The sequence below is a fragment of the Chrysochloris asiatica genome, unplaced genomic scaffold, assembly GCF_000296735.1.
Source record: "Chrysochloris asiatica unplaced genomic scaffold, ChrAsi1.0 scaffold00079, whole genome shotgun sequence".
Classification (NCBI taxonomy): Eukaryota; Metazoa; Chordata; class Mammalia; order Afrosoricida; family Chrysochloridae; genus Chrysochloris; species Chrysochloris asiatica.
The window spans coordinates 11,004,220-11,031,135 of NW_006408597.1; the positions used below are offsets into that span (position 1 = coordinate 11,004,220).

Below are 26,916 nucleotides of genomic sequence, written 5' to 3' on the forward strand. Positions count from 1 at the left end.
TCAGTAAGAAACTGTGACTTCGAGGTGCCTCCTGTACTGCAAGGTCTAGTCAGAACACCACGTTTTCTGACAACTGCAAGCCTGAGAGAAGATGCCAGTTGTGCTAATTCTGACCAATGGTTTTGTGTTGAATTAAATGAATCTGCGACCACACTCTCCTGTTCATTACTCTTCTTCATAGCACATCTATAACCATTCACTTTAGTAGTTTAACACAAATCTCTTGAGAGTTCTCCTTTTCCCTTCTTTCAATATGCCTAGATACGTCACATGGGGCCAAGGAAACACATGTGGTCTTTTGAATGCCTTTAGGAATGAGTACCTAACTGGTTAAATTGTGTTAAACTAGTTACCCACAACTAGTTACATTTTGTGGCCCCCATACAGTATGTGTGGCAGCATTACTCCATTTATAAACAGCAAAATTTATCAGGGATCTACATTCTCTCTGTGAATTTGATCTTAAGTGCTAATCTCTCGTTAGCATTAAAAATGCTCTATCTTTAAGTACTAGGGTGCTTAAAAAATTCCATTTTTCCACAGACTTTCTGAAGCACCCTCATATGTCCACATTAAATGCTCAAAGGAGTGCTACTTAGAACATGGAAGGTTTCTTTAAGGATGCAACCATGTTTTTCTATCTAGCACAACCAATGGACTGAAACACTGTTTCCATTCTCCAGCATAAATCCACAACTCAGTGGCAGCACAACCTAATTTAATAGGCACTCATCATTAAGACCAGAACACCTATGGCATGTAAACAGGATGAGATGGCAAAAAAGACACATTCATAGATGCATTCTGATAGAGAAATAAAAGGAAAGTCTTAGGAGACGGCTGGGCAAAGAGGCTGAACTCAGGCGTGCTAGTGCACACATACACAAGACTAAGTCGGACGTCTCAACTGGACTCACTGTGACAGAACCTTGCACTGGTATACTATGTCCAAGTCTCAAGAGAGGAGTCACTTGCATTTCTTCCCCTCACTCACCACAGCATAAGTCAACAGCCAACTAAACACTCAAACCCACTGTTAAACAGAAGGGAGCAGCATCAGACACAAAACGTCAGGCCCTAGTTTTGATGTGCCTTTAATACTTTTTCCCCCCTTTTTTCTGTGTTCACTAAACAGGATTTTTTTTCCCCCCTTGTAAAGCTACTTTTCATAGCCTCTCCCCCTCCCCTTTATACTGATCATGTCTTTAATTTCTTTTCTGAGGAAGAATTCTCTGGATCTCCATCTTCCAATTCTACTCGGTGTCTTTTGAAGCTGCTATGGCCATGCACAGCCCTGCTGCTGCTGTCTGTAGCTGGGGGGTCAGTCGGGTCCTCTCTCATTCCAGTACTGGGGGTCTCACAGGTCATTTCAGACCCAAAACAATCTCTGTGTAGGAGTGTCTCTGACAGGGACAAGTTATCATGGTCAGTGTCCAAATGTCCTGGAGAAGAATAAGCCATGGTCTCCAGTTCCCCAAAGTTCTGCCCATTGTTGTGGGGGTGAGGAGGGCGGGGGTGTAAGCGTCCATTGTTGTGGTTGGCACAGATGGTTTCGAGGCTCCTCTCCTCACTGTCATCGGACTGGGTCCTGGGACAGTTGCCAGATCCACTGTTGGAAATAGAGTCAGATGCCTTGGGGCCAGGAGGAGAGGTTGACTCCTCAGCCCGGCTGCTCATGGCCTTGTTTAAGGCTTTTCCATTGAGCTTCTTGGTTTCAAAAGAGTGTTCTACAGAGCCATTATTGTTAGTGTCTTGAGAGGTGCCCTCTGGTACCTCTGCCCAAGCATGGCTGCTATGCTCATGGCCTGGGCCATTGCTGGGGTTTCTAGAAGTCCCTTCTTTAAAAGCATCCTTGCTGTGGCCTTCAGGACGCAGGTCCTGGTTTCTCTGGACCATGGCTGTGTTTACACAGACTTCCTTACTGGAAGAAGGGGTTGGGTTATCCTTGCGACTGGTTCCTGCTCTCCCATCATCTGCCTCCCCAGTTACCTGGGAGCTCTCACCATCTTTGTTGTTTGAGTAAGAGATATAGGAGTAGCGGAGCCACTTGTAAGCTTTATAAATTTTTCGCTCAACTGACTCTATGTCAGAGGTTGGTGAAGACCGGCTTGGCTGAATCTCCAAAGTGGAAGTGCTCCGCTCAGGGGAGGAGGCAGGGGAGGAGGAGAGGTCATCCACTTTGATTTGGGGATAATCATAGTTGTCTTCTCCAATGTATGTGTTGGTGGGCTTGGCTGGGGCACTAGGCTTTTCTTCTCGGGGTGTCTTCTGCCGGCGACGCATAGCATTTCGCTGTCGGGTGGAGGCTCGGCGTTCATTCAGTTCCTCTTCATCCTCTGAACTGCTGGAGCTGCTGGAACTACTGGACTCGTCCTCAGGGCTGGGTGACCGTGGCCGAGGGAATAGATCTGTGTCCAGTTCAACTTCACAGGCGTTCTCTTCAGAATCAGACTCGTTGGAAAGGGCCAGGAGGCGCTTGTCTTGGTAACGCCTCAGAGCAGACAAGCGCTGTTGGCGAGAAGCAGCATCCTCACACGTAGGTGGTGGTGGAGTTGATGCCACCGTATTTGTGGTGGTGACCCGCAGAGGCCCCAGGTGGAAGGCGTTGTCGGCAGACTCGTCCACTGTCGGGGGTGGGGAGCGGGGCAGTGATGCGGAAGAGTCTGAGTCTGTGTAGCCTGAGCGCTCGCTGACCCCAGCATGAAGCTGGAGGATAGTACTCTCACTGAGGTCACTGTCTGAGTCAGAGCTCCAGCCCTCAATTTCTCGACGCACTAGGGAGTCAAAGAAGGCCATCATCCGGGGGTCCTCCTGGACCGACTGGTTGGCATAGTCATGCGACAGGCCGCTCCCGCTGTTCAGCACCAGGCTGATGTACTCCTCATGGGTATAGAGGCAGCGAGAGTCATCCTCAATCCGACCATCGAGATCTCCAGTACACCCTGGCTGCTTATATGGGCTCCAGATCTACACAGAAGAAAAAACAAAAACCACCAAAAACGAACTGGAATGTCTCAGAGATTTGGTGGTAATAACACCAAGGCAGAGCTTCCCCAGACCCTCCTCCCTACCATTTGGCCAGGATCTGCTAGGCAACTTTAAAACAGGGTTTTGAACCAGTTCAGTTCAAAGTAGTGCAGAGAAACTGGAACAAGTCCAAATGTGTAAAATTTGGATGAAGTGGAATTATAACCAGAATAGGACCAAGTCCTGGAATGGGAGACTTCAAAGAGGCAGAGTGAACCTGATGCAGGGGGTTATTGCTAGGACTGTGGAAAGTGACATACATTCAAAACAATGTGGTCAGCCACCGTCTCTAAGTGGGACAGACACCAATGTTTCTGACTCTCCCGATGAAGAGATTTGGTTGTAACATGCAACGCTGCCCTTGTTTCTAAGAGGGAGGTTAACTTTCTAGCAGGGTGTTGACCATAATTTTCTCCATTCTGGTTATTATTCTGGTATATTCACATTTTCCAAATTTGGGCCTGTTCTGGTTTTGCTTTGTTGGCCAAGACTGAACCAGGAAGAACCAATTTGAAGCCCTTTAAAAGTATATCCTTCACAGTCTGGATTACATGGGTTGGATGCATATGAAAACTGACAGTTCTAGAGTAAGATGTGGGAAAATTCATGGTCAAGGGTTTAGTCAAGTATTAGGGGATCTAAGTCATGTCTCTAGGCCCAGAATAAGTTGCACCATATCCCTCTCCTTCAATTTCCTTTATTTGTATCTTGGAACATAATCTCAAAGGATTTAGGATGACTTGAAGATTGGTCAATGTGTTCCAAAGTAACACAGACCCAGCAGTCAGTCCTCTGCGACAGTTAATATTTCAGCTTATAAATCTCCACTTCTCCCCAACTGCAACATTTCTATTTTTAACTAATGGGATTGCTTACTAGAGTTTGATAAGAATAGCCAACTGCCTACACTGCTGCTCCCTTTTGGATATGCAGGAATCAGTTACCCAGGAAACTGGTTTCTGTGAAGTAGAGAGCAGCTGGCTTGCTCCCCAACTCTTCTGCTAGCTTCAGCTGAATACCCAGGATGGGCATCTTCACTCCAGAAGAAGTGACTGTATCCCTGTCTCTTATCACTCCTCCATTCCTTGGTCAAGAACATGAGTTTATAGGTCATGTGGCAAAATTAGGATTCAAACTCGGGTCTGTCAGAACATAAAGGCCCAGCTCCTCACCAACTACACTACACTACAGAACAAAGGTTTTCTCTTCATATTTTCTTTCTGGAGTAACCTCAGGGTAGGTAATATCTGAGCTAGATTGAGGTCTTTCAAATTCCATTCACCTAGGCCAAACATCACTTCTAAAATGATAGTTATAACTGCTTAACACAGTAAACTTCCCTCTATGGCAGCTTTTTCCAAGCTGGGTGACTGTATTAGGCGGATGGGGCACCAGAAAATACAAGTTGAATAAGTTATGCAAAAATCAAGTGCAAAGTAATTATGCTGTTACTGCAAATGAGAATGATTAGCTCCACCTGACTGCCAGACTGGTCCACACAGCAAAATAGAAAAGCTCAGTTACATCAGCCAGTAGCCATGGAAACTCAGATGAAAATCCAGGCAACTTTTTTGCATGACAGGCTGGTGTCTATCTTTAGATAGTATCCAACTTAGGAAATAGTGAACCCTCAATTCTTCATCAAGACAATGGCTTTGTTTCCCCAAAGCTTTCCCAGGGCAAATTCCCCTGCTTGTGAGAACTTTATGAGACCTCTTCTAGCTCCTCAGTTCCAGTTGTGCTTTACCTGGCAGGTAGTGTCTCTTTCCAGGAAACTCAGTTCAAGAGAGGGGCTGAAGCAATTTTGTAGATTAACTTTTACTCACTGATTCAATACTCAAATCCATTCCTCCTCCCACTGCCCATCCCTCCGCAGGTGTTCACCCTCTAGCTTCAGAATCTCACCTAGGGGTGTTTAAGACAGTGGCTTTCAAACTTGAGAGTGCTAAGAATCCCCTGAATTACAGCAGTGACTTCGGAGCCCTATTCTGAGATATTCTGATTTACTAAATCATGGGGAGGTACCAGGATCTTGTATTTTTAACAAGTACTGTAGAGGAAGCACTGGGATATAAAAACCCATTACCACCATCAATTCTGATTCATAGTAACTCTGTAGATCAGAGAAGAACTTTTCTATAGGGTTTCCTAAACTGCAATATTTATGGGAACTGAATACTAACTAAGTCTAGGAGTAGCTAATGCGTTTAAGACCTTCCAATCAGCAGTCCAGTGCTTAACCACTGCCCCATCAGGGTTTCTTCTGGATATTGTAGGGAAGAACTGTTGAGTCAGTTCCACCTCATAGTGATTCTGCATAAGTTTTCTGAAGAGCAGCTGGTGAGTTTGAACCGCTAACTCTGCAGTTAAAAAAAACCAACCTTGTGGTCCAGTGCTTATCCTAGAGTGCCACACCAGGACTCCTCTTCAGGATATAGGTAGCATAAAATAAATGAAGGATTTGTCTGAAGAAATTCTCAAATTCTTTGTGAGATTCAATGTTTTGGAAATATTTAGTCCTTGTAATAAGAAGGTAGACACCAAGGTGAGAGGACTTTCTTCACCCAAAACCTAAAAAACATGGCTTTTAGCACTAGGCTCAAGCTCCAAATAACTATCTCTGCAAACAGATGTCTGAGGAAATAAAAAGAATTCGGTGGCTTAGAAATGAAGCCAAGGAGTCCAAAAGGGCAAAGCTCATAGAATGCTTTCTGGACCAATTCTCTCACCTTCCCATTTTAAAAATGGCAAAATGTTACTAATCATATTTTCTAATATGAAGATAAATCTATTTGTACTTCATAGAAACTCAGAATTTGTTAACAGAAATACAAAATATTAATGGTTAGATGCTGACCCAATTATTTAGTAAGCCAGTTGAGATTCTAATACCCAGCCACCTAAGTTTTCACTTCAGAAATAAAAATCCTAACACTGAATGTCAGCTTTTACTTGGACTCTGGAATGTATCAGGCTAAGATCGACTGTTCATTCCGTAAGCATGAAGTAATGGAATAAAATGCTAGACCAGGGAGTAGGAGATGACTGTAAGTTCCCACTCAGCTCCTAGCTAGCTGGTAACCTGAGTGAAACCCAGCTCCCTCATCTCAAAAGTGAATTACATGGTCTCATCCAATCCTAAAGTTGAGAGCAAAACAAAACCTCCATCCTAGACACTCAGTCTTCAATCCTCAAGGACCTTGTAGTTCTAAATTGTGGTACTAGGTGCAGCAAGTAGGAATGCCAGCTCTACCTTGTCTCATGGCCGTAGGCAAGTGGCCTCACCTTTAGGCCTCTATTTCTCTTCTGTAGTGATGAGAATGATTAAATGACATAATCTATACCAAAGCACCCTTCCTCTTTCATTTAGCAGCTGAGTACTACCTCCAGCAAGTTTTAGACCAGTCAGAGAGACTTTTGAATCTCAGAAGCATGAACTTTCCCCATTATGATGGCCTTCATCCTTAAAATATCAATTTCAAACAGTTGTAACATTGTGATTTCCCTACACTGAAAGTCAACAATTCAGAAATGAAAGAATGGAAAAACAATTCTGCTACATCTTAAATGTGGCTAGATATATCTCCTGCTGGGATATAGTTCATGAGGTGAGATTAGCAGCTCTTTCTCCAAATCCAGGGAATAATTAGAGTTAGTCATTCTAATTCTAGAGGCTGCTGAGGAGCCCTGGTGGCATGATGGCTAAAGCACTCAGCTGCTGTGGTGGCTCAAATCTGCCAGCCAATCTGGGAGAAAGGAATGGCAGTCTGCTTACATAAAGATTTATAGCCTTGGATACCCTGGAACAGTCCTAGTCTGTTTTATAACGTTGCTAGGAATCGGAATCTATTTGATGGCAGTGATTGGTTAGTTGCTTAGAAGCTTCTGAGGGAAAGAATACAGTTAAATTCTTATTCAGACATCATTAAAATGTTACATAATTGCAACAAGATTTTGATCTATATGAGTGACCATCATATGCTTTTTCCTCTCTCCTTGTGCTACTACACTGAACTTAAAAATGTGTCTGAAAAATTACAGTTAGGTCCTAAATTGCTTCTCAGAAGCTCTTCACATCCTCTACCTGTCTTCCAAGCTCCTCTGGGCTGTCTCCTGAGGGCAACCCAGAATGCTGCTGAGACTCAGTGAACGTTCTGGATGATGTGAGTACAAAGACAGTAAATCTAACAGACAGACAATGCCAGCATTTCATTTGGCCTTCTCACAATGCTTAAATGTATGCCACTCCCAAGCAGATGGTACCTGAGACAGCAAAGCTGAGAACTTCAGAGCTTTTTGCTTTCCCTTTCACTATGGTTATATTGATGTCTTCAGGGTTCACACAGCTAATCCTGTCTCCATGGGACTGGCAGGGTTCAGTTCCATGGGAATCTGAGCACAGTGAGCTACCTAGTTCAGTCTGGATAACCTCACAGAGAAAACATTTTCTTCTCACTCTCCTCTGAGAACTTGGCTAGTTGCCAATCTATGACCTTAAGTGTAAGGACTTCGGTTGACTAAATAGTAATTGGGGAAACTTAGCACAGAGGCATCCCAGAGTGTACAGCCAAACAGGAATCTTTCTGTTAAAGGAGATGACCAAGTCGAGAGCTCTGAGGAAAAGAATGATGTCAGTAGTCTTAGAGAGGACACAACTCAGTAATAGCGCGTTGGTCCATTGGTCACAGGTCAAGGGGTAGGTAGGGAAGCAATGCAAGGGACAGGGCACTTTCAATGACTGCTCATGCAAAGAATGACTGAGACGAAAAAAATCCAGCATCAGGAGGCATCAGATGATCCATTCACTGCCTTCCCACTGCATGGTGAATGTGGCGGTATACTAGGAAGAACAAAGGCAAGTTTCTAGCTGGCTTTATCATGAATGAGCTGTGTGACTCTGGATGGTTAAGAGAAAGTCAGTATTAATGACCTAGAAGTCCCACTTTAGCCCTATGAGGAAATGTGTGCAGCCACAGAAATCAGCTCTAAGCCACAGGCAACAAAGCCTAAATAAAGTTGAACAATAGGTAAATAAAATATTGACCCACAGCTCTGATTGCTGTCCCTGACATTAAATACAACTTGGCTTGATTCTGGATAGTTATAAATGAATAAACAGACAAAAATAGCAAAAGAAAATGAAAACTATCAAATCATTAACAAACCAATTTCTACCTTTTGGTTTCCTGACACCTCTGAGGTTTTCAATGCTACTTCAGGAAAAAAAAAAAAAAATCAAGGTGTTTTAACTTTTGGGGTGATCTTACCTGTTCTTATTTAAAAGTCAAGTCCTCTAGAATTCATCATTTGCCCAAACCCTCATTTCTTTATTCAGGTGTGAAAAAAGATGGAATGGTTACTAGCAATTGTAATGAAAGTGATGGGCAGTAGGCCATCCTTACACAGTTACAGGCCAGGCTGGGGCCTGCAGTTGCAGACTATAAAACTACTCCTTGGAGGGGAGAGTTCATTTAGATGATGTACTACTGATGCATGTGTTTAGGATTCATACTCAACTACAGGTAGTGGTTTTTATGAGACACTCTAACTCTGATTCTGGTTCTCAGTGACATCTGTGCCATACTAGGATAGCAATGAATGCAAAGTGCACACTGAAACACTAACAGGAGAGTGCTCCCCTAGCCTCCACATGAAGTTTGGAAAGCAAAGTCCATCAGAAATGTAGTGACATAAAGGTGGTGTCTAGAAGATACTTTCTGTTTCAAAGTTCAGTCACTATCCTTGTTAAAGGAGTGTTGTAGCCCATTTTTTATAGTATCAATTTTCTTAAACTTTGTAATATGTCAAAATCATAAAAAAAAATTGATAGACCATTTTAGTATGTCTAGGTATGGGGTCTTGCATAAATTGCTCTAAAGAAATTCAAATATGAATGATAATAATTTCTATAAAAAGACAGAAGAGAAAGGTGCCTCACCTTGATAATCTTTTCGACACCAGAGGAGCAGATCATGTAGGTGTGGGGATTAAAGCGGACCTGGTTAACAATAGATCGATGCCCTTTCAGCACCATGAAGGCTCCGTTGACCACTCTACCAATGCCACCTGGAAAGAAAATGGAAACAAAAGCCAATTAGTAAAATGGATAAACGTAAATAGCTTCCGGTAATGGCAGATAAACAGCTTGGAATGGAAGCTGAGGGTTACGAATCAGGCTGCGAACCACTAGGTCAGCAGTTCAAAACTACCAGCTGTTCCGTGGAAGAAAGATGAGGCTTCCTGCTCCCATAAAGATTTACAGCCTTGGAAACCCTGTACAGGGTTGCTATGAGTCGGAACCGATTCCACGGCACATAACCAACCAACCAAAATACTACCAGCAGAATGTTTAATCTTACAGATAAAGTTGCTAGGGAAAGAGTGAAGATGTAACCTGTCTCAGCATACATGCTCTTATCAAGAGTCTTTATTTAGCCTTTAAACATTGCCCATGCCCACTGCAATTTCATTGACAATGAAGCCAAAGCCATTTAAAACATTTCTCAAGTTTTCAATGCCCAAGACCAAAACCAACTGTTACCTTAGAAAAGGCTAGTCAAGAGCAAAATGAGATGGAACAACCTGGGAATAGTTAGGCAGCTGAGAGCTAGGGGCATGTAGAGATCCAGAAACACATAATTACTTAAATGCAAAGAAAGAATCTCCAATGCATCTGCCCTCAATTTCTATGGCAAGGATAGCCAACCAACCAACCAACCAACAAAAACCATTGGGAAAAAATAATGGAATAAATAATGGAGAGAATGCATCCCCCCATCCCATTCCTGATAGCAGGATGAAGAAAACGAGATTTGGGTGACTTCAACAATAAGTTGTTGTTGTTAAGTGCCATCGAGTCAGTTCTGGCTCATAGTGACTTTGCATAGTGTTTCCAAGGACTGGCTGGTGGGTTTGAACTGTCAACCTTGAGATTCAAACGACCTTGCAGTACAGTGCATTATGCTGCAGTGCTACACCAGGACTCCATCATAATAAGTAGGGTATTCAGGATTTGAAGATGTCATCATTTATGAACTTAGGATAATCTTTTTTAAACTTAAACTTCATATACATTTTGATTCATGACACTGACTGCAATCCTCACAGTATAACATCACTCTTCCTCCTTCTCTATATTTCCATTCATCCTTCTCTCCTGCCTCATTCTGCCTTCTGAGCTTTATCCCTGGGAAAATGCTGCCCTTTGATCCCATACAATTGATTGATCTAGGGAGTGCTTACCTCCCTGGTATTATTGCTCACCTTATAGGTCTTTGTTGGCTGAAAGTTGAACCATGGGTCTGGTTTAAAGGGTGACTAAGAGCCGAGTCCTGGTGTGGTGCCATGGGCTAATGCATCAGACCGCAAAGTTGTTTGAACTGCAAGATCTGTGGTTCAAGTTCAACAGCTGGCTCCTTGGAAATCCTATACAGGGTCACTATGGGTCGGAATCGACTTGACGGCACTTAACAACAACAAGGGCCGTAGTCTTTGGGATTCCAGTAGTCTATACCAGAAAAATAAGCTTGGTCTTGTTTGTTTGTTTGTTTTTTTTAATATTTTATTGTGAATTATGTGATAGTTTACATGGGAGAACATTAGCTTTACATTCATCCTATCATATATCGTTTCACTGCCATGGTTACAAAGCCCTCTATTCATCATCAACCAACCAAAGGGTAAGCTTGGTCTTGTTTAAGATTTTGAGTTTGATTCCACATTTCTCTCCCACTCTATTCAGGACTTCCTATGGTGATTCTATTCAGAGTGGTTGGCAGTCAGTGGTAGCTGGAACATGGGACAATCTCAAAGGTTCAAGTTGACTGGTCAGGATATCATACTTTCATAGAGCACATGTACCCCACACTCCAGTTCAGAACTATGTAAAACAAGGTCAACCTGAGCAGTCCTCAGTGGATCTGTACACTGAATTTGATCAATGAATATCTTCTTAGTTCCTCTTACCAAGGACACAGGTGTTGTCAGGCACAGGTCTTCCCCTACTTACTGTCTGCCAGCTCTGGAGGAGATGTCTTCTGCTTTTGACCTTCTGGCACAACTCTTTTGCCTCTTGGAGGCTTTCGCCTCTTTATTGTCACATATGTGCCTTTTTAAATAACAGAAGGAGATTTCAGACAGAATTGATCTGCCCCGATTGTAGCTTGCTCTACTTGGTGAGTGAGAAAAGTGTCCTTTGCCTAACACTTCCCCATAGTTGACATTATTACTATTTGGATTATCCAGGTTCAATAATAGATTAAAGCTGTTCATCTCAGCCCCAAACTATCAAGTTTTCTAATAAAACAAGAAGGAATAGAGTGACTAGCACAAAGGAACAGTGCATTTTTATGAAGAAAAAGGACAGGAAAGGTTAAACACTGAGGCAGGCTGCCCAGTCAATCAGAGTCCTTGGGCAGGTTACATATACTGGGTGGTGAGGAAGAAAGGAGAGGTGACCAAGGATTGCTGTTGTTGTTAGGTCCATCAAGTTGGTACCAACTCATAGCGACCCTACACACAATAGAACAAAACACTGCCCGGTCCTGGGCCAACCTCACAATTGTTGCAACACTTGAGTCCATTGATGCTGCCACTTTACCAATGCATCTTGCTGGGGGTCTTGCTTTTTCTCTGACCCTCCAGCTTACCAAACATGATATCCTTCTCCAGAGACTGGTCCCAAGGATTAGTCAAAACAAAAATAAACTTGAAGAAATTAAGGAAAAGGGATCTAAGTAAAAATTTAAAACTGAAAACATTCTATTCTTATCGTGGGAGTGCATGGAGCTGTAGGATAAGCACTGGACTTCAAACTGCAAGGTCAGCAGTTCAGACCCACCAGCTGCTCTGCATGAGAAAGATAAGATTTACAGCCTTGGAAACCCTATATGAGGTCACTATAAGTTAGAACCAATTGGACTCAATGGCACTTAACAACTCTTATCCTTATCCATCCCTCCCACTGCTCTCAATTAAGATGGCAACTAGCAAAGATATTTTGACTTGAAACTAGTGTCAATCTTGTTTATTCCTACTTCTTCCAACAAAAGAAATTTAAGTGACTCAGAATTTAAGTGACTTTCTTCAAAGTCATTCAGGTAGAAAATGACAGAGCCAGGATTTGAACTAGAGTCTGTTTGGCTTCATTTCCACTGTATCAGCTGTCTTTAGGGGATGGGAGAGTTGGAATATGAATGAAGGCAGGCTCACAACCGAGTTCTAAGTCATTCAGAATGAAAAGGCGGATGGGAGGACACAAGCTCTCAAGCACTACCATAGGGAGGTGCACGACAGGACACTTTTAACACTACAGACTCCATGAGACTGACTCTGTCCTACCTACTGCCTCTTGCATATCCAGGACCTGGGGCATAGGGCCTAAACTATAACCAGTGCTCACTAACAATTCTTGAATGGCTAGTATTTTGAGTAGAGGGCTATTTTAGAATAAGTATCAGCAATGGAAGTTATATAGATGGTCTCATGTCTTAAGAATCAGCTGCCACAGAACTAAAATGAATCAACCAAACTAGTCTTTCCATCATGGTTACTGAGAACACAATTATAATAGCCTTCAGATCTAAAGAATAATTGAAGGGTATCAAAGCCCCAAAATTCAGACCATGGAAAAGCTGTTTCTACTACTCTTTCATATACTGTGACCTCATCTGGTTTCTCTTTGGCAGCAAATGTAATACAGTCCTTTTCTCCTTCCTCCTATCCAAATTGGTAGCTACGAAATGTGAAAAAAGAGGAAGAAGTCAATAGGGACAAGAGATGGATGGTAAAAGCAGGTGCAGGAAGAATTACTGCCACCATTTGTTGAAGGTAACCAAGGCTCTGTACACAGAATCATAGCAATGAGAGGGCTCTAGAGACTCTCTCTAGTCTCTTGGTTTCCAGGTTCCAAATGAATGAATACAGCTGCTATTAGGCAGCTTGAAACAATGACTTTTAGAGAATAAATTATTAATCCTGGAGATTTGTACATAAACCAGAGAGTTTCTGCTTATGTCTGAAATGTTTAAAGTCAAGATTCTGGCATCAGTAAGAACCTGGGATTTCCACTCCTCCATTACCTAGCCAGATACTGCCAGTCATCAGTAAGATCAAGCTGGAAGGAGTTAGGCAGAGAATATTTTTTCTAATAACTACACAGCCCACATACTCTCCCTGTGAAGCACTCAGAGTCATCTCTAAGTGTGTATTGGTGATCATCCTGGCCCCATGATTACCTAGCTGAATCATGATCTAATTACTAATAATGGGTACCAATGAATAAAATGGCACATACTCAACAAAAAGTTCATCCCTGAGCTGACATGTGATTATATAATATAATCCACAGAAAAGGTAAAAAGAACCACTAAAATATTTAGTTCAGATATTTATTATTCAGATTACTACAAAATGGAGTGGCTCTGATTTATTAAACCTTTCCTCAAATAGGAATGCATGGAGTTGTGTACATGTGTGTGCACACACACGTGTACATGCATATATGTTGTTGTTGTTATGTGCCGGGAGAAGAACGCCTCCTCTTTCTCCCGGGGAACAGCTGGTAGTTTCGAACTGCTACCTTAAGGTTCACAGCCCGATTCATAACCACTACGCTACCAGAGATACCCATCCCTAAAAACACAATGAGGAACACAAACCTACATTCATTTCTCTGGGCCATCTGTTATGAATGGCTCAGCCAAACTACACTGGTATTATTGTGTGTTTCCTTCACCAATAGAGGGCAAAGCTCCCAGACAGCCATTTTTCTTTTGGTTCAGATGAGATACTAGGGAGGTGAGGCATGCTATAAATTGTCTTACCCAGTCTACTGAAGGAGTCCTGGTGTGGTGCTGCGGGTTAATGTGCTGGAAAGAAGTAGGCTTGAACTGCAAGGTTGGTGGTTCAAGCTCATTAGTCATTCCTTGGAAACCCTATATAGGGTCATTATGCATCAGAACAACAAGTCTACTGAAGGGTATTGGAAAGGAAACTAGGAGTTGGCCATCTCTTAGGGGTCTAGCATCAGTGACTCTTAAGAGACCTAAGGATCTTGGGACTCAGAGAAAACATTCTGCTCAGAATCCAGATAAAGAACTTTCTAAAATGCCAAATGCCCTGAGACAACACAAGAAATGGACAGGTCCTAACATCCCTCCCCTTCCTTACCCAACAGCTCCTCTTTCACAACAGTTGTTGTTGTTAAGTACCGTGGAGTCAGTCCCGACTCATAGCGACCCTGTACAGGGTTTCTGAGGCTGCAATTCTTTACGGGAGCAGAAAGCCTCATCTTTCTCCTGCAGAACAGCTGGTAGTTTCGAACAGCTGACCTTGATGTTAGCAGCCTGATTCGTAACCACTATAATACCAGAACCAGCGAAAATTTTTATCTTCAGGATGGAACAGAAACCCTGAATAGTCTAATCATCTTTATACGAACAGAATCAGTCATTAAAAATCTATGTACAAACACTACCACCTGCTATCAAGTAGACTTTGACTCTGTGTCAGAACAGAACTCTGCTCCATAGGGTTTTCAGTGGCAGAGTTTTCTGAAGTCATTGCCAGGCCTTTTTCCCAAAGCACCTCTGGAAGAACTGAAACCTCCAATATTCTGGATATAGAAGGTGAGGGCATTGATCATTTGTACCACCCAGTGACTCATAAATGTAATATACTAGCCTTAGATTATTTTAAAGGAAAATTCGAACCTTTAAGTAACAGATAACTATGGTTTTATATAAAATCCTTTGAAATGATAATTCCATGAAAATTTGTTGTTAAGTGCCTTTGAGTCGGTTCCAACTCATAGCAACCCTGTACTTTACTGATTCCTAAAAGTCTCTTCAAGCCCCTCTTAATTATTCACTTTTATAAGTGGATACATTTTAAATCACACACACACACACACACACCCTTTTCTCATTCCCTTTTACACTGGAAGCTCTTTGAGGGCAAGGATGTGTTTATCTTTCAGTCACTCATAGAGTTTTGAGTGAAATACTTAAACTCTTAATACAGATACTTAATAAGTGAGTGAAATGAAATGAATCCCTTCATCTTCTCTGGAACAGAGCTTGTAGGAAAAAGAAGGCTAAAGTTATCATCTGCCAAACTGAGGTTTTATAAATATCATATCATTTCATTTCTGACTCCACTGATAGGCATTTATTGCTTTGAAGGTAAGGAACCTATTCCTTTCCTTGGATATGTCTAAGAGAGGTGTACAAAGCACCGCATAACAATTCTAAAATGACTAAATAAACAGACCCAGGGCCTCCAAGTTTCACACCACAAAGAGAAGCCCAAACAAGGGTACTGACAGTACAGAGAACACAGTGGCCACCTCCTGGGGACCATGTAACCACTTAGGAGCTGAGAAAAGACAGCTGGGGAGAGCCAGTGCTGTCAGTAGAGCTCAAAGAGCTCCTTAAACACTGAGGCTTAATTGCACAAAAAAAGTCAATTCTACTGAATTCTTCTTTCATTGTCTATACGTCAGAAGTGTTTGCAACCAACTACTTGTGAAAGCCTGGAGATGCCGGGGATCGAACCCGAGGCCTCATACATGCAAAGCATACGCTCTACCACTTAGCTACACCCCCTTCCCCAAAAGCCCTCTGGCTAACCTTTATGTGGGAATAAGCAGTTGTTCTTCTAATTGCATAGGAGGAAAAAGCAGATACCCAGGCCTTAGCTCATTGAGAATGAATGTAAGTCTACAAAAAGGAGAAGAGACAAAGCATGCACACATATGTGAACCCATGAAAACATGTTTCCAGCTGTCTGCAGCCTACTTCATCAGCCTACTGGCAGTGAAACTGCGTATTTCCCCCTTCATTTAGGGGGAAATGTGACATATAAATTCCTCCCTCTTGAACTGCTGATGCATCAAAAAACAGACTTCATGAAAGAACTCAAACTGCTGTTCGGGGGGTGGTGCTAAAGGAAGATAACAATTTCTTGGCGTGTAACTAGTTTTTAAAAGGAAACTTAATGCTTAATGAGGACTAACAATCACTGAGTAGCTACTAAATACTCCATCACAATAACCTTAAGATTATTGGTATTCTGTTATATGTAATAACATTTTACAGATGAAGAAAGTTTGGTAAGGTGAACAACTAGAGATGAATGGGCCATGAATTTAAACCCAGGAAAATTCTATTACATTATGCTCTTTTCCATAAATAGTGTGAGGCTTAGTGTAGAAGCATCTCAGGAAAAAAAATTGTATCTATGCAAACCAAGAGTCTTTTCCTTTCCAACAAGAAATGGGGCAAAGGGAAGGTGAAGACATTCTGATTGTTTTCAAGAGACATCCACCTCCTTCACACTTTGCAAAATCCATTACTCCATATATAAGGCACTAGGGAGAAAAGGCTTTGGAAATTATGGATCCATACTGATATTATATATAACAACAACATCTTACATTTGAAAGTGCATTGTTTTCTGAAAGCTTCCAATATTGTTAAACCATCCCATAAGATAAGGCAGATTTGAACATATTACAGAAGAAACTGAGGCCAGCAGGCAATGACTGACACGCCTCTCCTTACTCACTGTGGAGTTTGTGCTCAAGTTCTGGATAAACAGCACCAAGGCAGGCTAGGTTCTAAAGACCAGATCTTTATGTGAAACTGCATTATGTAAAAATGGAGATGACCACATCAAATCACAAAATTGAGGATGGCTACATCGTTACTTAGCTACTAAATTATATCATTATGTAACTGTCAAACTACTGAGAATCATGGTCGAGCTAAGCTGACACATAGCTTTCACCACCACAGTCAGCGCTACTCTTGCTTAACACTTTGGTGTTTGCTACTGCAAGACATACGCTACTAACGTGCAAAGTAGATAGTACATTTTAGATTGCTGTAAATGTGAAATGTTGGATAATGAGACAGTCAGTAAGTGAGGAGAAGACGTGTAATATAGCCTGCCTAGATTCATGGAGGCCTGGTGTGGTGCTGTGGGTTAAAGTGCCAGACTGCAAAGCTGTTTGAACTGCTAGGTTGGCGGTTCAAGCTCATCAGACGCTCCTCAGAAACCCTATGCAGGGTCGCTATGGGTCGGAATTGACTCTATGACACTTCACAACAACACAACAAGACTCACTCCATCAGCTATCAAGTGGCAGAGCTGAACTTGAATCCAGATATATACATACTTTTTGCCTTTACAAGAGGAAGTTTTATTGTTAATATTTACCTTCATAGTTTCAGAAAGAAAAACAGATTAGCTCAGTCCAACATGATTGGCAGTTGGCAGAAATCTCGGGAAGCAAGTGTTCTGATTGCTAAGGATTTAATTTGGATGCTTTTAATACTTAGCCATCTAACACTTCAAATATTATCCAGAACGAGCGTTATCATCTCCCTCCTTTCCACTTCAGTACCCTCGTACCCCACTCACTTCAATGTGAAAGTGTCTTCATTAAGTAAGGTTCCCAGAGGAAAAGTTTCCCTGGGAGCAGAGCCATGAGCACAATGCACAGAATGAAAACGTCCAAATAAAACTCTGTGTGATCATTTACTAGTCTAAGGAAACAAACCCTTCAATAGATTAAGAAATAAATCCAGTTACAAATGCACTAATAGGTCTATGTCAAGAGGGGTCTGAAGTAAACTGAAAACGGCCGGCTATTTACAAGATACACAAACAGGAACAGTGCACCTAGTCCAGCGCTGGCCCTTAGACACCAAAAGTGTTCTCTCCACTGTAGACCACATACAAGAATCCACCTTCATCTTTTTCCTTCTCATAAAGCTGTCTGTCCCATAGTGAGGCTGGACTGTGGGACTATCTTGTCCATAAAGAGGAAGATCACCTTTTCAGAAGGAAGCTGGATCCTTTTCCTGGTGATCCACATATGAACTGAGCCACAGTGATGTCAGATGAAACCAGGTACTTTCGTTTGCCAATGTCAATCTGAGAGCCAGAGACTTTTTCCACAATCATCGGAACCTGGTCGGGGTATTTCGCGCGGATTTTCGCAGATTCCACGCATCTTGGTTCCAATGAGTGGTCCTCCTTGAACATCCACTACATGGCGGCGGCGATGAGGGGACGGGCTCGGCTCTCTGAGCCAAGGAGTTCAGCGCATCGACCACAACAACAAAAACGACAGCGGTGGCCGAGATATATTTTTAAGCTTGTGATTTCCATTTTATAATCAGAATTTTCACATAAAAACAGTTGCAATGATTGACAGTCTTTTGAGCAGGAATAGAGATGGGGAGGAGGCTCCCTTGCCTTTGGCTTATGCTCAGTACTATTCGCCATCTAGTTCTCTCAGCATTTGATTTGCGCTGCAATACACACAGCAGGTATCCTGTGGATAGTCTGTGTTCAAGTTCTGGATAAACAGCACCAAGGCAGCTTTCCCTTATTAGCCTGACTTATATCTTACATTCACCAGACATTCGTTGAGAGAAAGCACACTCTTCTTCTTTTCCACAATTGTTTAGGAGTTGACCTAAAGGTGACACCAGGCACAGCTAGAGGTTGAATTAAACAGAAATCTGTGTATAGACCTGTGAGACCCCCCAGCCCCATTCCACTGCCTGGCTTCAAGAACCAAAGTTTAATCACTAGACAAATACCCTTCAGCTAAGAGATTGAGGATTCTTCTTTTGTAAAGTTTATTAATTCCTGTAGTAGAAAGTCAATAGAGAAGGACCATAATTGTAAACATTATGAATATGTCTAGGGAGGGGCGTTTTCTGTTTTTGTTTCTTTAAATAAACTTTTATAATATTATTTGATTAAAAATGTATGTACCATAAGACTATAGGTGGAAGCCTGAACCACATCCAGATCTCCAGAGATGGGAAATTCCCACTTGAAAGGACAAGCAGACTAACCTGGAGTGGCTAGAAGAACAGAAGATATTTCTTAAAAGAAAGACCTACAGGAAAAATATAAAACAACATAGGCAGACTGACTGTCACTTCAAGAACAAGCAACTTGCTTGCCTAGGAAACATCAAGGCAAGTGGTCGGGTCCTCTCAGTGCAAACCCCCTTCCAAAACTTAAGACTTAATGGGAATATGCGCTGTGATTGGTGACCACGCTCGACACCGATAAGGGGAAGTGAGTGGAAAACAGCAATGAAGTGGTGAGCTAAGCCCTACAACGTTCAATAGACTTCTGTGAACCCGGGTAAAGACCTGATTGGCCAGCAGTGTGGCAAGACCTGGGGACTCTTGGGCCCAGAGTCAGTGACATAGCCACAGAGGACTAGAGTGGAGAGTGAAGCGTCCAGCTGATAAGAAGAGAGGGCATATGCATAAGAACACCCACACTTGCAGATAAGAACCACTTATCCTGGCTTCAGTGACTGGATGACCAGAGCTCAACCAGAAGTAAAAAAAAGAGGAAAAAAAAAGTATTCTCATACAATTTGATGAACTTGACCTACACCTATGGAAACAGTAGATCAAAAGAGGGAACAAGTCCTTACAGTAAGAATCATTCCCACCCCCTCCACACACAGAGTAGACAGGGATGAGCAACTTGGACATTGGCTACCCAAAATGGGGGGCGGGGGGACTACAAAGGCAAGAAGTGACTGGCTTACAAGCTTTCAAGAGGGAACCTAGATCCAGAGGGCCTGGAGGAAGGTAGAATCTCCAGTGAGTAGTATTCAATCTGACTAGGCGGGGCTGATGCAATGAAATGCAGACAGGTCTCTTGTGATACAAAGTGAATAACTGTTATCAGGACTGATTGTGAGGGTCGGAAATGTAAAGGTAGATGTCTTATAGCAAGGAGGGGAGGGATTAACTTTTCAGTCTAGGAGCTGAGGTCCCTAGGACCATCAAAGGAGAAGAGCAGAGAGCGGGACCCTACCCAGAGAAGCAGTGATGCCTGAAATGGAGCCAGAGATGATGACGTGAAGCGATGGAGCAGCTGGAGACTTTAGATCCAGAGAGGGAGAGCGACTGTGTGCTGAAGACCTGGGGGTGATGGGGGAAGGATTGCATGAGGGGATTGCAACCATGGCAATGAGACGATATACGATAGAATGAATGTAAAACTAATGTTCTCCCATGTAAACTATCACATAATTCACAATAAAACATTAAAAAAATATATATGAAAAAAAATTTATGTATCAGTGTTACGTGACAAAAAAAATATTAAAATGAGGGAAATAGTAATAGAAAGAAAAAGGAAAGACAAGGTAGGTTCTGTCAGAACAGTAGCAGGAAGATAGAAACCCCAAATGAGCCAAGGCTTGTTAAAGGTGCTTTAGTGAGCAAAATGATGGTCAGATAGACAGGCTTGCTGTGACAGACTGATGACATAATGTTGAAGGATGATTCAGAAAAAACAAACCACTCAACTACCAGGTTGTTGTTGTTGTTAAGTGCCATCGAGTCGGGTCCAACTACCAGGTGGTGTCCCCAAAAAGAGGGATAACCATGAGGCCCCCCATCCTTTTATATAAAGAAATGCAAGCATATAAGTAAATCATAGCACACATGGAAAGAATGGGGCTTCTAGCCAACTCTAAGTATAATATAAGCAGATCATGAGTCTGCATGGTCCCCTCAAAAGTCTAGAATCCTGAAATACCATCTAGCACAATCAAGAAGACACAGATTTTCTGTGACCCAATCAGACTACATCCACTGATTTTGTTTGTTCTGTTGTTGTTAAGTGCTGACAAGTTGGTTCCAACACATGGTGACCTTGTATAAGATTTCTGAGGAGCAGCTGGTGGATTTGAACCACCAACCTCGTGGTTAGCAGTCCTGTGCTCATCTAACAGTGCCATACCAGGACTCCACACTGAATTTGTTTAATTAATCTTAAACAGCAGTGGCACAGATTTAGAGGGAAATCAGTTTAGCAAAGTTTCTTTGTTATTTTTATTTCAAGGTGTCATCAACCTTATGCACAACAGGACAAATTGTTGCCTGGTCCTGCACCATTCTCACAATTATTGTTACTTTTGAGCCTACTGTTGCTGTCATTATGTTAATCCATCTCATTGAGGGGGGTTCTCCTTTTTTTGCTGACCCTCCACTTTTCCAAGCATGATGTCCTTCTTAGGGACTGGTTCCTCCTAATAAAATGTCCAAAATACAAGAAATGAAGTCTTGCCACGCTTGCTTCTAAAGAGAAGCCTGGTTGTATTTCTCCCAATACAGATTTCTTCTTCTGGAGGCCATGGTACTACTTCTAACATTCCTCTCCAACACCAGAGCTTAAATGCATCCATTCTTCTACAGTCTTTCTTCCTTATTCATTGTCCAACTTTCATATACTGAGGTGTTTGAAAATACCATGGCTTGGGCACCTTAGTCCTCAAACTGGTGTCTTTGTTCTTGAGCACTTTAATGAGGTCTTGTGCAGCAGATTTGCCTAATGTACTGTCATGTGATTTCTTGACTGCTGCTTCCATGAGTATTGATAGTAGAGCCAAACAAAATGAAGTCTTAGACAACTTTAATTTCATGATGTTATTTGTTAGTTCAACTGTGAGGAACTGCTAAACTGTGGACTTATTTCTGGAGACTATCTAGAGGGGACATGAGAGCTACCTTCAAATGACAAAGTCTATTAAGAAGAAGGATAAGGCCCATTCTTACTAAGTCACCATTCAAGGGACTACTGGGGAACGGAGTATGGCTTAATCTAAGGAAGGACTTTCTAATCACCAGAGCTATCCTGAGACAACAGCACCTCATGATGGTGGGCATCCTGGCAGAAGCTTAGTTTAGAGGATAAGTCATTCCTCAGCAATTACATGCGGAAAGGGAAGGGGCACATATGGGCTTCTGAGTGACTAGAAACAGTCTTTATTTACTGTGATCACTAGTTTTGAAGCGTCCATTTTTTTCCTATTGGATTTGAATTACCATTACAATTATTAGTGGAACCCATTTGACCAAAACAACAAATATACTTCACAATTTTTATATTTATTCAATCTGTATGCTGAGCAAATAATCCGAGAAGCTGGATTATATAAAGAAGAACATGGCATCAGGATTGGAGGAAGACTCATTAACAACCTGCGATACGCAGATGATACAACCTTGCTTACTGAAAGTGAAGAGGACTTAAAATACTTACTGATGAAGATCAAAAACCACAGCCTTCAGTATGAGTTGCATTTCCATGTAAAAGAAAACAAACATTCTCAAAATTGGACCAATAAATGACATAAAGGTAAATGGAGAAAAGATGGAAGCTGTAAAAAATGTTATTTTACTTGGCTCCACCATCAATATTCAAGAAAGCAGCAGTCAAGAAATCAAACGACATATTACATTAGGTAAATCTGCTGCACAGGATCTCTTTAAAAAGTTTAAGAACAAAGATGTCAGTTTGAGGGCTAACGTGTGCCTGATCCAAGTCATGGTATTTTCAATAGCCTCATATGCATGTGAAAGTTGAACACTGAATAAGGAAGACCATATAAGAATTTATACATTTGAGTATGTTGTTGGAGAATATTAAAGGTACCATGGACTCCATGAAGAACAAACAGGTCTGTGTTGGAAGAGATGTAGCCAGAATGCTCCTTGCAGGCAAGGATGGTGAGACTTCATCTTTCATACTTTGTACATGTTATCAGGAGGGTTGAGTCCCTGGAGAATGACATTATGCTTTGTAAAGTGGAGAGTCAGCAAAAAGAGCAAGATCTGTAACAAGATGGACTGACAACCATGGCAGCAGCAATGGATTCAAGCATAACAACATTTGTGAGGATGGCACAGAACTGGGCAGTGTTTCATTTTGTTGTACATATGGTCGCTATGAATCAACGGCACTTAACATCCCTTAGGAAGATAAGAGGGGAGAAGATTTTGTTATTTTGATTAAATGATGCTTGGATATTTTGGTAGTTAAGGTTCTTACATTTTAGGATAATCATGCTAAGGTTCAAAGGATCAGAAATTGGTCTCTTCCCAGCCCCCCTCACTTTTGGCAAAATGGAAGAACAAATGGAAAGGGGAGGTGGAATAAGATAGCTGTCTTTTCAGGAATATCAATGACATGAAAGAGTACACACAGAATTTGTGAATCCTTTCCTTGGAAAGTCTAAGTATACATTTCCCAGTTTTAATATTCTAATCCTAAATCAAATGTCAGGTCCTGCCAAGTGAGAGATGCACAGTCATCTACTAACAAGCTAGCCTAGCAAAATCTCTTCTAAATTACTAAAATCACTATATCCTAATTAAATCAATACAGAAATCAGCGAAGAGACCAAAAAACCCCCCACTGAAATCCTATTGCTAATTCTTTTCCCTGCCTAATCCCATTGTTAACAGTCTCTGGAGGATTAGCCACTATCTGTTTCGAAAGTTGTATTGATTTGGGTTTCCATTTATAGTGGTGAGAAATTTGGCAACAATATGGTGATCATTGCACCGCATGGTTAATATCTGATAGTGCTAAAATTATACACCTGAAAAATGTTGAAATGGCAATATGTTATACATAATTTTTACAATTGACTTAATACTTAAAAGCTTCTCCAGATCAGGTAAAAGATACAATTAAACTAAAAGATGATTTCTCAACTGTGCTGGTCAACTTGTGAGTGGAAAGGGGGGAAATGAAGCAAAGATGACATGGGCAGAGATTGGCCATATTCCATAGATGCCTGATGACCTTGAGATGAGACAGAGAAGAGAATGGGCTGGCTGGTTTGAAGTTCAGGAGAAGTTTGAACTCCCAAGCCCAAAGACACTGACCTAGCCAGTGGGGACTAGAGTTAAGAATGAAGCAACCAGCTGGTCTGAAGGTCGGGGAGGTGTGCAAGAACTCCCAGACCTGCAGAGAGTACCCATCTGACCTAGTGTGGATGGCTTACCAACCAGAATTTGACCAGATGAAGATAAAGTAGTATGATACAGGGAGCAAGGGTAAATTGCTAAAACCTGATCAACTGGACCTTTGCTTAATGATGAAGCTGCCTCAAATTCCAACTGAATAGAGAGGGATTCTTCACATCAAACATGTCTCCTCAGTACACTGGGTTGATAGGGACAGGCAACTTAGACTTTGGCTATCAAAAATGAGGGGCTATAAAGGCACAAAGTGACTGGAGTACAAGCTCTCATGAGGGTGCTTAGTGTCAGAATGAGGGGAGTAAGATAGACTCCTCACTGAATAGTTTCCCTCTTGTCCAGATGGGTCCAGTGATGAGGGGGATAGGATTTTATGATTCAATTGCGAGTAATTGTTATCAGGTCTAATGGCGATAGTCACAACCATAAGTATAGAAGACGTGCAACTAAAAGGGGGAAGCAGTTAACCTGTCATTTCAGGCACAGAGGAACCTAGGACCATTAAGAGGGAAGAACATGAGAGAAGCGAGGGATCCTAACCAGAAAAGTGGTGACAACAGAGATGATGGCAGAGGCAATGGCATAGACAGATAGAGCAGCAGAGGGCTATAGGTCCATGGGCTGAGAAAGGCTTTGTGCTGCCTGTGAGCAGGAGGCTGGCTTGCAAAATGTGCCCCATGGACATGTAAATGAACATATGTGATATGTGTACATCCCCCCTCCCACCCAAAAAAGTACTAGAAGCAAATACCGTTAGCTAAGGTTGCATGGAGGGGATTGTGATCATTACAATGATTTACTGAATGTAAAAATGGTGATCTGCCCTGTAAGCCTTCACTCACTCAATAAAAGTTAAAAAAAAAAATATGATTTATGCATCTATCAATCTAGGACTTAAGGGGTGGGGACCTAGAAGCACTGTTTAACCAGAATTGGATCAAGGATGAGATTATCACTCTGTGTTTAGGTAGACTGTTGCTGCCCAGTTTGGTTATGGTGTTTCAAATGTAAACTGCTTCACTCAGGCTTTCCAATTCCAGAAGAGGGAAAAGTTCTTTATAACATTTTTTAGTAACCATACCACCACAACAGGAAGGTTACACCAAAAGTAAGTTTCAACCAGTTTTGAAAGACACATGTTTGGTAACAATGTTGCTAATTCTGCAACAGGCAAAAAAATAAATGAAAACCTTCCCCAAACTCTGAGGACTATATAATAGGCTTGACATAATCCTTTATTACTTTCCTAATAACCACTTTCCAGTTTCATGCCATTGTCTCACTGGGAACAGATGGCTGTTATTTGAGCTGAGTGTAAAAATAAATAGATATATTTCTACCAGCAGGTAGAAACCAATGTAACATTAAACTGAGCACTTGATGGCACTATTTTTAAGAATGAGGAATGATCTATGTTGACTGAAAGCTCCGATGGCCTAGAACCAAATTTATGGAAACCTGCAGGCTTTTCTTGTAATAGGTAGAGCAGATGCAGAAATACGTCTTTTGAAGTGCTTTGATAACTTTGCTGTTATGTGCTGTTGAGTCAGTTCCAATGCATAGCAACCCTGTGTACAACAGAATGCAGCACTGCCCAGTCCTGTGCCATATTCACAAAATCATTGCTATGTTTGAGTCCATTGTTGCAGCCAGTGTGTCAATTCATCATGCTGAAGGTCTTCCTTTTTCTGACCTTCTATTTTACCAAGCATGATGTACTTCTCTAGGGTCTGGTTCAAAGTATATGAGACCAAAGTCTCACCATCTTTACTTCTAAGGAATATTCTGGCTGTACAGACTTATTAGCTTTGATGGCAGTCCACGGTAGTCAATATTCTTCCCCAATGCCACAATTCAAAGGCATCAATCCTTATTCAGTCACCTAGTTTTTGCATGGATATGAAGCAGATTGAAAATACCATAGCTTGGGTCAGACACTCAGAAAAGACCTGATTTACTGGTTTCATAGACTTGTGGAAGCCCTCAGACTGTGGGCCTCAGACACACTTTAAACCTGGAATTGAACCCACCCCTGGGATTAGATTGTAACTAAACTCTTGATGGTCCTAGGTTCCTCTGTTCCTGAAATTACAGATTAACTGCTTCCCCCTTTTAGTTGCACCTCTTCTACACTTATGGTTGTGACCATCGCCATTAGACCTGATAACAATTACTTGCAATTGAATCATAAAATCCTATCCCCCTCATCACTGGACCCATCTGGACAAGAGGCCTATAAAGCAAACAGTAACACTGTGAAGAATGTACTCCTCAAAACAATTAGCCATACTAGAACAAAAGGGCAGCATGTGCCTCCAAACAAAGGTCAGAAGGCAGGAAGTGGCAGGGAAGAGGGCTGAATGCATAGGGGAACCTAAGGAGAAAGTAAAAAGAGTGCTGTTACATTGAGGGAATTGAAACTAATGTTATGAACAAAATGTGTGTCAATTGCTGAAAGGAAATCACAAATAAATCAATAAAAATGAGATGTTTTGCTACAGATTTGCCCAGTAACATACATTGTTTGATTTCTTAACTGCTGCTTCTATGGGCGTTTGGGATAGTTAAGTTTCTGTACGAACTTCACTGGACCAGGATTCTCAGTGGTTTATAAAAGAAGATGTAGCAATTCCTCATAATGAGATTTGCTATGAGCACCCATTCAGTTCAAAGGAAGTTTCCTTGGGAGGACTCTTCTAAAATATTGTATACTTTGTCAAAGTTAGCTTGCTTTTAAGCTGGATCTAGCTTGTTACCCAGCTCTCATCCTTTGGAATTGAGCTAGTGGCCTGTTGTCCTGGGAGTCATCAATAGCCTGCCATCTTAACTGCCACCATTTTATTCATTCACCTCTGTAGCCAGAAGCCTGCCATCTGACCTGATCTTGGGTTCATCAGTTCCAGCAGCTAGGTAAGTCAGGAGAAGTCTTTGGCCTCATATCTCACCCACGACTTGCAATTTGCCTGTCTCTACAACAATGTGTGAACCATTTCCTTGATATAAAGCTCTGGATTATTTATATATACATATATGTAGCGTAGTGGTTACGAATCGGGCTGCGAAC

The 26,916-nt window shown here is 41.8% G+C and overlaps 1 protein-coding gene, 1 non-coding gene and 1 pseudogene across 3 annotated transcripts in view; all 3 read right to left on the reverse strand.

Annotated features, from left to right (window-relative positions):
* Nucleotides 1-562: 562 nt before the first annotated feature.
* DCAF5 (DDB1 and CUL4 associated factor 5) overlaps nucleotides 563-26,916 on the reverse strand; it is a 177,629-nt gene continuing 151,275 nt past the window's right edge. Inside the window, exons 8-9 of one of the 2 annotated variants that reach the window (XM_006865577.1) lie at nucleotides 8,966-9,093; nucleotides 563-2,967 (exon numbers count right to left, since the gene is read on the reverse strand). In XM_006865577.1, the coding sequence (XP_006865639.1) occupies nucleotides 1,198-2,967; nucleotides 8,966-9,093 (1,898 nt within the window). In that variant the 3' untranslated portion in view covers nucleotides 563-1,197. The remainder of the gene's footprint in view (nucleotides 2,968-8,965; nucleotides 9,094-26,916) is intronic. The other variant, XM_006865578.1, reaches the window with a different exon arrangement.
* On the reverse strand, nucleotides 15,561-15,632 carry TRNAA-UGC. The gene has a single exon. It is a non-coding gene; the product is annotated as a tRNA-Ala (tRNA).
* On the reverse strand, nucleotides 17,731-18,087 carry LOC102819636 (annotated as a pseudogene).